This window comes from Pundamilia nyererei, unplaced genomic scaffold (assembly GCF_000239375.1).
Source record: "Pundamilia nyererei isolate P.nyererei 1_Seehausen unplaced genomic scaffold, PunNye1.0 scaffold00244, whole genome shotgun sequence".
In the NCBI taxonomy this organism is placed as follows: Eukaryota; Metazoa; Chordata; class Actinopteri; order Cichliformes; family Cichlidae; genus Pundamilia; species Pundamilia nyererei.
Genome location: NW_005187645.1, coordinates 63,309 through 77,606, shown reverse-complemented (window position 1 = coordinate 77,606; position 14,298 = coordinate 63,309). Strand labels below are relative to the sequence as shown.

At 37.0% G+C, this 14,298-nt stretch overlaps 1 protein-coding gene across 1 annotated transcript in view; it reads left to right on the top strand.

The window, feature by feature from the left end:
- Window positions 1-2,315: 2,315 nt before the first annotated feature.
- The window catches only part of tbx19 (T-box transcription factor 19), a 12,716-nt gene continuing 733 nt past the window's right edge, over window positions 2,316-14,298 (top strand). Inside the window, exons 1-6 of the mRNA XM_013914985.1 lie at window positions 2,316-2,503; window positions 6,271-6,547; window positions 10,128-10,262; window positions 11,101-11,162; window positions 13,001-13,059; window positions 13,427-13,585. Of these exons, the coding sequence (XP_013770439.1) occupies window positions 2,316-2,503; window positions 6,271-6,547; window positions 10,128-10,262; window positions 11,101-11,162; window positions 13,001-13,059; window positions 13,427-13,585 (880 nt within the window). The remainder of the gene's footprint in view (window positions 2,504-6,270; window positions 6,548-10,127; window positions 10,263-11,100; window positions 11,163-13,000; window positions 13,060-13,426; window positions 13,586-14,298) is intronic.

Genomic DNA, 14,298 nt, shown 5'->3' with positions numbered 1-14,298 from the left:
ATTTATATATTTACTAACTATTGAAGGTTCTAATCTAATAACAATAATGCATTTTTTTAAAGAGAGCTAAAGAATAAACGGGGGATTTCATGTCTTAAAAACCTGAAATCAGACCACAGAGTGTTTGAAAAGGTCCTGGATGTTTCTTTGACCTGGTGTAAACTGACACAAATAGGAAAGTCTTTTCCCCCCCCAAACATTTTCAAACAAATCTTAGGTTAATTTGGTCAATTTTCTAATTATTATTATTAACTAGAACTGGGAAATTATGACAATATTGATTTTGTTTTTCCTATTTCTGATCATGAGGCAGGTATTAAATCACCCTCAGTGGGGTTTAAAAGGTCCTGTGGTTAAAGTGGTTACTAACAACAGCAGCAGTGTTAACAGACAGAAAATAAACTAACAGAAAAATTATACTCCATTAAATGTCTGTTAACTTCTGCTTATTATCCCCACTTTTATCCTGTGTGTGTTTTCTCTGCTGGAGGGTCTGCTGTCTGAGAGGACAAAGAAAAGCTAGAAAAGGAAGCTTTTGAATAAAAAAGAAAAGAAACCAGCTGAAATCCACAGATCTCAGAGGTGATTTTTGGTAGACTCTGCATGCTAATAATCTATATTTTAATTGTTTGCAGAGTAAATTCTTTCTGGTAGGTTTTCAAAGTTTCGTATCCAAATATCTGACATTTTCTTACAGCCAATTTTTCCTTCTTATTCACAATCTTGGGTTTTGTTGTTGGTAAAATTTTGATCAAACGTCCTGTTTTTGAAACAGAGTTCATTCAAGCCATCAGCCCAAAGTGTACAGATGACATGTTATGCACTAAATACACTGCTATGCTGTGAACTATGTAGCAATTTGAGGCAAACAAATCCATAAACCTAAAAAAGAAAACATTAGTTCAGTTTGCCCAATTTGCATGTGATAACTGTGCATAAATGGACATGACAATACAATAAATCGATCTACTGATGGTGTTTAAAGGTATGTGTTTTAAGTTTTTATCCTTCATTTTCATTCTTGTTTCAGGCATCGTTTCCTTCCAGGTCCATACTAGAAGCCAAGTAAGAGTCTCATTGAAAGACAAATGGTGTCGGGTGTGCAGATGCTTCTGACTGACAAAGTAAAAGACTTTACAATTTTGTTGACCCCTTTGTGTCACTTTCAGTCTGTGAACCCACTGTAAATTAAATGATGCAGTTAAAGAAGGTTTCTATTCAAGAGCAACTTGGAAAAATAAATAAACCTTTTATTTCATTCAGATTCCTTTAAACTGAACAATCAAACATCAGATTATAGCACATTTCATTTGCTCCTTTCATATCAAACAATGTTGATTGTTTAAAAGCTTCAAAAATAAACAACAGATAAACTGCTTCCTAAAACGAGCTTATTTTTTGTGTTTCTTTGGTCCAGAAATTCCCCACCTGCATTCAGCCTATTATTTTCAAATGCAGAAATTTTCAGGAACAATATGGGTTTATCGGGTAGCTGACACCGTCCTCCAGCTAACTACAACAATGACAATAACGTCAGCTCATTTTTTATTTTTCATTCAGTTAAACTGATTATGTGGCTTAGAAAAAAACTGAAACCTGTAGCATGAATTCAAAGTGGACTGGACTGAAAATTTTGTTTTCAGTGGGATTTACTAATCACCTGTTAAATGCAGCAGTGAAGCGTAATCTGATCGTTAGAGGGCTGGTATAATTTAAAGAGGTGTTATTAAGAAATTATATAAAACCATGGTTATATGATTTGGTCCTGATCATTTTCAATGATCAATTGTATTTAGGATGTAGTTTGAAATGTCAAAAGGTCTTTTAAAAATTGAGAAACTCATCAAGAATGTGTGAGGTCTTCAACATTCAGTGAAACCTGATCTATGATTATAGCAAATAAAACATAATTTATACCATGTTTGAGATTCAGTGCGGTCAACAAAACAGACTCTAAGAGACGATATGAAGAAATACAGCCTGTGTTTTTTTACCCATTATTTGAAGTACTGCTGTGTTCTTCAGTCTATTGAGACAAGAATCATACTTTGTGGTAAAATTTACGCTTAGTGGACTAAATTAGTAAAATAAAAATATTCAGGTGGATCAGATTGCATTGTCAAGTTTCTAAAGACTAAAAAATAATCCAAACATCTTTACTCAAGTGAAATTAATGTTATAAAAACTGTAAAACTCATCACGATTGAATCTGTCTTTGTTCGGGTTTGCAGATGAAGGTGGAGGGGTTACAGGAAGATGGAGGGTCTGGTTCAGTGTCATCTGTAGATCAGAGTGCCACTGGTGCTGGTGGGTCGATGTGCAGTCCCGGTTCGGCTGAACGCTGCATGTCGCGGCTGCTGAGCGCCGTGGAGAGCGAGCTGCAGGCCGGCCGGGAGAAGGGCGACCCAACAGAGCGGGAACTGAGGGTGACGTTAGAGGATGCCGAGCTGTGGAGGAAATTCCAGCACATCACTAACGAGATGATCGTCACCAAGAATGGACGGTAACTGCTCTCAGATTTTTGCTACAAATTAACAAACTTCCATGAACAAACTTCACTCCTTCAATGCAACTGTTAGTTATTCAGGAAGCACCTGGTAGTGGAAACAAAAGTTTATTTACAGCTTCAGAATACTTTAGAAAATTGAAAGAAAAGGTGAACAAATTACAATATAAATGACGTTTCTTAAATAAACAAAAATAGCTGGATATAAACACCTGAATTAGAGATTCTCAGGATGCATTTCAATTAGAGACTTTGCGTTAAGTAATGTTTACTTTTTTGAGTCTTACTGCTGATCAACATGTGAATCTCAAGGGCGTTTGGGTAAATGGTAAATAAATTGATTCTTCTGCAGCACCTTACAACTCTACTGCAGAGCTCAAAGTGCTTTATAGAACATCTCATTTATACTGACTAATTCATGAAAGCACATTTTCTACGATTAAGCGTTTTCTCTGTAACATTCAGACACTGATAGTTGCATCAAAGAGCAACTTGGGGTGCAGCATCTCCTCCAAGGATACTTTGGCATGTAGACTGGAGCAGGCAGGGATCAAACCACCAATCTTTCAGTTAGTAGATGACCTACATTTCCTCCTGAGCTGCAGCCACCTCACCCACTTTTCTACATTGATAGAAAAAACACGTTAACATGTTTTCTCCTAAACAAAGCCTTCATAAGTAGCCAGCTGAGATACTGGGTGTCTCTTTGTTTTGGGTTTTAGAGGTGTTCACAAGAGGAGGTTTGGATAGCCATTGTTGAGATTGTAGAGGTCTCAAAGACGTTTTTGAGTTAGTTCAGGAGATTTTTTTTTTAGGTCTTTAGAGGAGATTCTTTAGATTTTGAAGGTATTGAAGAGATTTCCACAAAAAAAAATCAACAAGTTACTCCAAAAAGTATTCCACAAATACTTTTGGATGTTTCAGAAGCCTACAAGAAGCTCTGGAGGCTATTAGGGAGACTGACATCTGATATTTGTAGTCCTTGTTGATTCTGAGGATCTTCTGGAGAAGTTATGGATGCAATTAGTAACGTTTTCTAATTGTGTTGTAAGACTTTTCGGAAGAAAATCAGAAGAGTTTGGCTCATTTAGAAGTGATAAATAGCTTTGAGAATGTCCAGATATAATTTAGGAGTTGTGAGAAGTTTTTTCTGAAGTTATAGAGGTAATAAGGACAGTACTTATGGTCTTTAATACTTTCTAGATATAGAATGTGTTAAACGTAATATCAGTAAAGTACTTTTCTGAAAGTACATTGTCAACAGCCATCAGATTGACAGCCAACAGGAAACAGATCATTATATCAGGTAACTTTTGTCTTTACCGTCAGTATTCAGTAATGAACATGTTAGAAAATCATAAAAAGGCAATTTTCAGTCTTTTCCTAAACTGACAGAATTGATTTTTCTTGTCAGCAAAGTCTGCAAATGAAAAATGTAATTTAGCAAACACAGATACAGTTCTTTGCAACTTTCAACTAGTCAGTGTGAAAATAAAAACAAAAAACTGAGCCTTTCAGATACAACCGGCCCTATAAATAGCTATGATCCATATAATGCTGCTAAGTTTACTCGGGCAGTTTTAGCTTGGCATTTCTGTTACTCCCTGTGAAGGTAACATTAGGAGGACTTTCTAGTGCTTCAACTTGTGACTTTGCGATAATAAGTTAATGACTTCATTGGCATCAGCAGTCAATGAATGATACAGTAGCATGCTAACATTTTATGTGAGAGTTAATCAACTTTTGTTCCTAGTCAGCCAGTTTAGAAACAGAAAAATCAGACATTAAAAGATCATTATGTTCAATTCAGTGGCATTAAGATACACCATATTCTTTCTGAGCATGAATATACAATTCAGGCTTTATGAGAGAAACAAGCTTGAAGAAGAAAATATTTGAAAAATTATGTTGTTGTTTTTTCTAAATTGAGTTTTGTTGGTGGTCTTCTGAGCAGATGTGGCAACTTGTACTTTGTTTGGCAGAGATTTGTTATTTTGTTGTGATGCTAAAAACATAATCTTACCCATATTTCTACAAATAATGGCTCGTTTTAGAAGATACTTGATTTCTGAATATTTTTGCAAAAATGACCACAGAGATGGAGAAACATTAACACAGAGTGTCCCTGTTTTAAGCTGACTCCCGATCAGTGCTGCTGTTAACCGGGGTTATTCATTAGTCTCGATAGCAGCTGTTATCATCGCCTCTGTGTGTTTCATTTTGTGTTTTTTTTGTGCCAAGCCGAGGCGTGTTGACCAGTCGCGCCCTGCGGTGGGCAAACACTCCATTTACACCTGCAGGACGCCACTTCAACTGCTGTTACTGCTGGAGAGCCGACTGTTTGTCTGAAAGCAGCTTTAGAAGGATGGAAACTTTGGTATTTTTAACATACGGTGATAAATTTATATTCACATGCAGAGATGGTTGGTTGGTTATCATAATCTGTCATAGTTTATGCTGCCTGTAACAAATTTTAGCTCTGGTAAGGATTTTTCTAATCAGTCATCAGTTGTTATTGATGGTTATCGAAGAAATGCATTTGTTGGCTGTACCGCTGTCAACCAGTCAGAATGAAAAATAAAGAATAAGGTATATTCAGAGAATAAAATGGGGGTGGAATCGTAGTGTCAGGAGGCTCTTTGGAGAAAAACTAGTCTGAAAATTATAGACATTTTCTCTAAAGTCCTTAAAATCTGGTATTGTTAAAATGCCTTTATACAGCCTTCAGCTGTTTGGCACAATTGTCAAAAAATTGCAGTACCAGACTTTTTTGGATTCTGTTTACTTTTAAAACTCCATCCAACAATTATTTGTGTTATATATAAATCATTATCTCTAATTTGACAGAAATTTCTGAAAATTGGCTCTTACATGTTTTCTTTGACCAACTCTCAAAGCTGAACTATTTTCCTAGAAAAGCTCAAGAAAGTCCTCACTCCTGAGAAACTACAAGGAAGAACTATCTGTGTATCAGTGCAGCTGAAAATTCTGTCAGTTTAAAAATTAATCTGTTAACTAAATGTGTGACTGTGATAAATTATCACAGACGTTTTATAGAACTATTCAAATTTACTGTTGGCTTCTGGAATGTTTTTAACAGATCCACAAATTCCCAATATTTGAGTTTGATCTGTATGTAGTTTAATAGTTGCAATAATTTTGTATTTGTTTGTAAATGTATTCATTATATGAAACGTTATATTGTGTATATATTTAATTTCATCTAAAGTCCAAAACATAAAGCAAAACAAAATGCTGTGGATCCTTTCGCAGCTTAAAACCTGGATATTTATCTGAGGTGCCGGTGGTGACCAAAAATGGAGCTAAAAGAGAAAAAAAGTCGGACAATCTTCAGGTTGACATAAATAACTTTATCATTATAGTTGGTTATACTTAAAAAAAACTGAACCAAAGAATGAAACTGAAACTGTAAATTCAGATTTGCAATCACATAATAGCAGAACAGCTCCCACAGCTGAGCAGGTGGTGAGCAAAGTCAAAACATATCTTTATAATAAGCTGCTGACTAATTTGTTGATTAAATGTTCAGCAATGTATGTTACAGTAACTTCAACTTCAATAAAACTTTCATAGAGATACATTCATATGTATAGGCAATGTGTGTAATCTATGTATAAACTTACAATATAATGTAAGAAGAAATGCATTAAAATTGGTATTGGCCCCATAATTCTGTTATTATTTTGGGTTCTGTGAGTGAACATAAACTTTCCCCTTTAATCAAGCTGTGTGTCTCTCTTCAGTCGCATGTTCCCAGTGCTGAAAGTGAGCGTCTCTGGCCTGGACCCCAGCTCCATGTACTCCTTCCTGCTGGACTTCGTCCCGGCTGACAGCTGCCGCTGGAAGTTTGTAAACGGGGAGTGGGTGGCGGCCGGCCGGGCGGAAAGCCGCAGCGAAGGCCGGGGCCAAGGTGGCATCTACATCCACCCTGACTCGCCAAACTTCGGCGCTCACTGGATGAAAGCGGCCGTGTCCTTCAACAAGGTCAAACTCACCAACAAGGTGAATGGAGGAGGACAGGTGGGTGGAACAGAGCCTGAAAATCTGCATGTCTTCATTCATTGATTTCTTTGTGTGTTTACTTGTTCTTTCTGCAGTCATTCATACTTTGATTTTTATCCAGTCTGTTCATATATTTTTGAGATTTTCAGTTTTTATTTAATTGTTGTTTTTTTTCTTTCCTGTGATTTCTTATTCGTTTTCTTTCTCTCCTTTGTTCTCTTTTTTGTTTCTGTTCTGCTGATTTTTGCTTTCTTTGTTTTGTTTGTAGTTCCTTTTTTCTTCAGTACTTTATTCTTCTCTTTAATCTAGTGTTTTCTTTTTTCAATCTTTCTTTTTTGTTCTCGTAATTTTCTACTATTCATTCTTCTCTTTCTTCTCCCTTTCCCTCTCTTTCACTTTTACCACACTTTTTCCTGTATTCCTTCTGCATCTCCGTCTTCTTCTTCTTCTTGAGTCCATTATCCTGCTGTTCATGTCAAGAGTCTCCGTCTCTTTCCCTCTCTCTCTCTCCCTCCCTCTGTATTGTATTGAAGTGGGCGAGAGACTACCGCCTCTAATTAGCCACTTCAGTCCCTCTCTCCGCTCACTTCACCTGCTCGCCCCCTCGTAACCACGGGAACGGGATAAACAGCTCTTAATTGGCCAGCAGCAGTTTAATGCACTTCCTGTCGAGAGCTGTTCAGCACTCTTAGAGGCCTCCATGCGCACGCACGCACACACAAACACAAACACACGTGCACAGCACTACAAAATTGGCAATAATGTTGTTTATATTTACCCCATTATCCCTGTCCAAACATGACACGCACACACCGGGCAGTAATGCAGAGTTGGAACAGAGAGCTCGGCCATAATGAAATAATTGCTCAGCTTATTTGTACATTATGGTAATTATGTTTTTTACTGGGAAATTAATTTACCCATCATGCTTCAGATGGACGAGGGAGAGAGAGGTAAACTATATTCAAAAAGAGCCCACACACACTCCAGCTAATGTGGGCACTGCCAGCACACACACAGCACCGGGGTCAGATCTGAAGCCAGCCTCTCAATCTGAATAGAAAACAGTTTGTTTTTGTGTGTCCGCCCGGAGAACTCGGATTGGTTAATTGGGCCTCATTAGCGAGGGGAGGGGGGTTTGGGGGGGGTTGATGGGGAGATGGACGAGATAGAAAAGACAGATGGATAAAAGAGTGTTTTGGCCAAAAGACAAAGATGGCTCCACTCCATAAACTCTCCTGCAGTCAGACAAACTGACAAACTGACTGACTGACAAAACTACACTTACCTTTGTTTTCTGTTAATTGATTCAAAAGTACAGAGCTGTTTGGACTTTTTCAAACTTTTAGAGCCGAGTTTTTACCGTGAGGCTTGTGATCTCTTCAGAGAGAATGGACTTCAGTAAAAAAGTACTGAAATGAACTAAACAGGTCAGATAGGAAATGTTGAAGTATGGATAGAATGAGGTAGGCAGTTACAACCAGATATAGATGGTTACATTTATGAATGGGCGATAATATACATGGACACAAGCAGGTATCGGGGGAATGGAAACATTATAGATGACGGGGGATCTATTATTGTACGATCTACTGTACAATATAAAGCGCCTTGAGGCGACTGCTGTTGTGATTTGGCGCTATATAAATTGAATTGAATTGAATTTAATTGAAATGGAAACATTATAGATGAGTACAAACTGGTGTTAATGAATATAGATAATTGGGCGAAAGCATATAAAAATATTATAGATGACTGAAAACCTCTAAAAAGGTGGATAGATAGTAGCAGATAGAGGTAGCTTCAGACAATTACAACTGGATATAGAGAGATACGAACAGGTACAAATTGAGAAACATATAAAAATGTTTAGATGTGTGTAAATGGGTAAAGATGGAAAAATGAATATACAGCTTAAAAGAATTAAAGGGACACTTGAAATTCCAGTACGTATATATATACAGTGGCTTGCAAAAGTATTCGGCCCCCTTGAACTTTTCCACATTTTGTCACATTACAGCCACAAACATGAATCAATTTTATTGGAATTCCACGTGAAAGACCAACACAAAGTGGTGTACACGTGAGAAGTGGAACGAAAATCAATACAATAAATAACTGCAAAGTGGGGTGTGTGTAATTATTCAGCCCCCTGAGTCAATACTTTGTAGAACCACCTTTTGCTGCAATTACAGCTGCCAGTCTTTTAGGGTCTGTCTCTACCAGCTTTGCACATCTAGAGACTGGAATCCTTGTCCATTCTTCTTTGCAGAACAGCTCCAGCTCAGTCAGATTAGATGGACAGTGTTTGTGAACAGCAGTTTTCAGATCTTGCCACAGATTCTCGATTGGATTTAGATCTGGACTTTGATTGGGCCATTCTAACACATGGATATGTTTTGTTTAAAACCATTCCATTGTTGCCCTGGCTTTATGTTTAGGGTCGTTGTCCTGCTGGAAGGTGAACCTCCGCCCCAGTCTCAAGTCTTTTGCAGACTCCAAGAGGTTTTCTTCCAAGATTGCCCTGTATTTGGCTCCATCCATCTTCCCATCAACTCTGACCAGCTTCCCTGTCCCTGCTGAAGAGAAGCACCCCCAGAGCATGATGCTGCCACCACCATATTTGACAGTGGGGATGGTGTGTTCAGAGTGATGTGCAGTGTTAGTTTTCCACCACACATAGCGTTTTGCATTTTGGCCAAAAAGTTCCATTTTGGTCTCATCTGACCTTCTTCCACATGTTTGCTGTGTCCCCCACATGGCTTGTTGCAAACTGCAAATGGGACTTCTTATGGTTTTCTGTTAACAATGGCTTTCTTCTTGCCACTCTTCCATAAAGGCCAACTTTGTGCAGTGCACGACTAATAGTTGTCCTGTGGACAGATTCCCCCACCTGAGCTGTAGATCTCTGCAGCTCGTCCAGAGTCACCATGGGCCTCTTGGCTGCATTTCTGATCAGCGCTCTCCTTGTTCGGCCTGTGAGTTTAGGGTGACGGCCTTGTCTTGGTAGGTTTACAGTTGTGCCATACTCCTTCCATTTCTGAATGATCACTTGAACAGTGCTCCGTGGGATGTTCAAGGATTGGGAAATCTTTTTGTAGCCTCAGCCTGCTTTAAATTTCTCAATAACTTTATCCCTGACCTGTCTGGTGTCTAAATCCAATCTAGAATCTGTGGCAAGATCTGAAAACTGCTGTTCACAAACGCTGTCCATCTAATCTGACTGAGCTGGAGCTGTCCCAAAGAAGAATGGGCAAGGATTTCAGTCTCTAGATGTGCAACGCTGGTAGAGACAGACCCTAAAAGACTGGCAGCTGTAACTGCAGCAAAAGGTGGTTCTACAAAGTATTGACTCAGGGGGCTGAATAATTACGCACACCCCACTTTTCAGTAATTGTATTGTGTTGGTCTTTCATGTGGAATTCCAATAAAATTGATTCATGTTTGTGGCTGTAATGTGACAAAATGTGGAAAAGTTCAAGGGGGCCAAATACTTTTAGATAAAAGCATTTAGGTGCAGGAAAAATGTACAATAATCTTGGTCTAAATAATTATAAATGATGGGAAAATGTAGAAATAATTGTCTTCATTTTCCCAGATTATGTTGAATTCTCTCCATAAGTATGAACCTCAGCTCCACATCGTGTGTGTTGGCTCTCGCCATCGACTGGTTTCTAACGTTTCCTTCAAAGAAACGCAGTTCATCGCCGTCACTGCCTACCAGAATGAAGAGGTACAAAAGATGTTCTATTTTCAATATCATTTGGTGTTTGGGTGTGAACTAGAACTAGTTTCACAGCTATACTTGTTCTAATTCTTGAAAAATTGAAGCTGATTTTGATATATCAAAGTTAAAGCTAACACCAGCAAGCTAAAATTGCTCAAATATTCCAATTAACCAGATTTAATGCTGGTTAAGTGTCATGAAATATTGGACAGTGTTTCTTTTTTCAATTACCTTTTTAATAAATATGGATTTGTGGGACACAGACTCGGAATTAGAAACACAACACAACATCTTTTAATCGGAAAAAAACATTTGAATACAAATGTATGAAATTTTTTATAAAGGTAAAGCTCAGACGTCTGATTTAGTTTTAAAAAAAGGTAAAGCTCAGAGTTTTTTTTACCAGCTGAATCTGTTTAATTTAATGAGATGAATCAGTTTTTAAGGGTATAATATATTCCATTTTTAATGTTACAACAGCAAACCCTTACTTAGTTGGTCACGTTCAGGTTATTAATAATCTATTCTCTCATTTTATTGAGATCACAGTTAATAAAAACAGATTGGGAACACACACTAATTATTCAAATCGAAACAGAGGAAGAATTTATTAAACAGAACTGTGAAATAATACAATAAGTGGACATGAAAATGGATATTCATCTAGAAGCCTGATTGAGAAATTACTTGCAAATGAACAGATCAATGAAAGATGAAGCCTCTGTCGAATAAATGGACTGTTATGCATAAAAGTCATTTAACATTTCACAGCTGAGGTGCTCTGTTCTTCTCGAGTGTAAAATAACGTAACAGGATGTGGATGTTTCTGTGTTTTTCTGTGCAGATCACAGCCCTAAAGATCAAATACAACCCATTCGCTAAAGCCTTTCTGGATGCCAAAGAGAGGTAACACTGCACAGCAACACAACAACAGCATCCAAACACTTTAATCTGACTTTTAAACTGGATATACCCTTTAAGAGACCCAGTAGCCATATAGTGTATTTCTATGTTCTTTTGTGATACTTTAAATTATAAAAACATAAATCTAGCCTCCAAAACTTTTCATAGATTTTTACAGGATTTTCCACATTAATTTGCCACGGAGAATGGAAAGCTGTGAAATATGAACATTTTTAACACAATGGGCTTTGATTTATTAGCCCCTTTGCTGGTATATATTCAATAATTAGGTATCTCATTATGACAGTGTTTAGATATTTCAGTAATCTAAATGTTTTGTGCATTTCTACACAAAATCTTTGAAATATTACGCTTCTGCCAACCAGATCTTTTTTTTCAGATTGAGTTAGAAACAACGGATGACTATGATGACTTCACTGTAATTTTGCTTTTTAGTTGCAAAGATAGCTGGATTGCACAAGGGTTAAAAATGTCCTGTTTCTCATATTAGGTTTTCAGAGCATTTAAAGTAATTATCATGAAGAAAGCAAGAGTTATTTGTACGGCAATTTTCACGTTAAAAGCACCAGATAACTTCTACAGAAGTAGAACAGCTCTGTTTGATCAAAGTTCCTGCATGCTGGTAACACACGGCAGAAGACTTTCACTGTACTACAGATAACATTAAAAATAGATCCAACTATAGCTCATCCATCATGGTCGGGTTTTGTCTTCACTAGCAGGGAGTTAAAACTGGATTGGACCAGCAGGGCACCTGTTTATTTGGTTGGTGGTGCAGGGTGGTCTTTAAAAGAGAACAAAAATGTGCTCTCACCTCTGCAAAGTCAACTAGCTTTCAGCATAGCTCTGAGACATATGTAAAGTATGGTCATTCAGAGTAAGTTTCTGGTTAGACTCCATAACGTTTTTAGGCCCAGGTGCATCAACCTCAGTTTGGGGTGCATTTAAAGGTTATCCAGGCCTTTATGTCCTTAAGTCGTGGCTGTAGTTTAACTAATAATTTCGGCACCATAGATAAATAAAGTTGGATATCATCTGCATAGAAATTAAAATGTAGGTAGTATTTATGACAAGAGCATGCACCATCTCAAATGTTCTGTGCCTTTTAGTTTTCAGTACCAAGAAAAGGTTGCGGGAGAACTGATGGAAGGATTGTTAGCAAGACTAAAAGGGCATTTGACTACCGAAGAGCTTCAGGGTGGTTCAGCTGACTTTGGAGTGGTGATAAACACACCTCAGTATCCAAAGTGGTTGACTTCAAGAGGTCAGGCTCTCAGCTCCCAAACTAAACATCATGATAAATCTTTAGACAATTCTTTTCATTTTTTGTTATTTTGAATAAGTAAAAGGTGGAGATAAAGACATACTTCACTTTAAGCTTATATTTTACTCACTGAGATAGAAAACTGTGATCAGGGGACCCAAACATCACTGCAAAATCTCCACATAAACAAATGATGTTGTAAAATCAACTCATGATTAAATGCAATAGCTGTGAGATCTAGTATGTCATATATAATGAGTGTGCAGTTGTGGATGAGTCAGATTTCTGTCCCATCCAGAGATATTTTACACCACAGCCATGTGCCTGCAATGACTGCTGACACTTTACACTTAACGCTTAGCATTTCTCACCAGGATAACAGAGGAAGTTAGCGTTAGCAGGCGATTAGAGAGTCATTATGAACTCCACCGTCTCACTCATTTGGAGAGAGGGTGTCAAGTGAGAGACTCTATACAATATAAACCACACACACATCTGAACACAGACACACAAACTCACATTGTCTTGATGGCTGTGTTTGATTTATCCTCCTCAGGATCCCAGGTGGGCGGAGTTTGCCTGAGCCATCAGAGGGCCGTGTTGGGATTCAGTCCTGTGAGTTCACAGCTTTATATAGCCTCATGAAACAGACAATTACATTTTTTCATAGTTTATATCGAAATAAAAACATTGGACTTTTATGCTTTTTGAAATTTAATTTGAAGATTAAAATAAAAATCAGATTTTGTGGGAAAAATTTAAAATCTTATTTCCATGGTATGAAATTTATGAATCTATGAAAGTGTTTGATTTTAACAGCATATTTTATTCCTTTTTTATAAACAGTTTTTCTGAGCATTTACTTTTCTTGTGCTTTTATTTTTGTGTAAGTATATATTTCTTGCTATTCTTGACACAAAAAAACAAACTATCGATACATTTTAGGTAAACAAATATTTGCGTGTGTGCTTTGGTGTGTAAGGTTGGTCGCTGTGCTCAGCTGGAGGAGGAGGTGCTTTTCCTTATGGCAGCAGCCTCCCGCTGACATCACATCATCACCATGGTTATAAACACCATGGATACCCTGGGAGACACACCCCTTACCCCACTGCCTACCTGCCCCACCGCCCGCACTCCTCAGGTAACAGTGTTTTTGTGAATGTTTGTAGAAAGTCCAAAAATAAAGTTTTGTACTTCTTATCATGTTCAACATTACAGAGGGATTTCATATTTGCTACAATTATCACAGATATTTGTTTTTACTTTTTTCAATTTTAATGTAAAACTGTGCAGCAGAACATTTTCACTATATTGAAGTAATCATGACATTTTACACTGGCATTATACTACATTATACATTATACTATATGCATAAACATGTGCTGTATAAACATGTAGTTTCATGTTCATTTATAACTATATAAAAATCACGATTTATTTATTTACTAAATGTTTACAATATAAAGCATTTACAATTTTTATATACATACATTTGCATGCAGACATCTCTTTTTGTCATTAATATACAAATTTTCTTCATGTCTATTATGATTTAAAAACAAAATTCTTATATATGTGACATAAAAACAACGATTAATGAACTGTATATTAAACAGATAAACAAATAAGCATTTACGTAAATATTTTATATGGGTTTTTTTTCTGAATATTCAGTGAACATTTACTTTCTATAACAACTTATATGCATATATTCCTTTATATACACTAGTACACAATGTAAATTATGTTGATTTACTTATATGCTAATTTTAAATATTTATATACAAACTTTTGCCTGCAGACATCTACATGAATATAGAAATATGCACACACACACACACACACACACACACA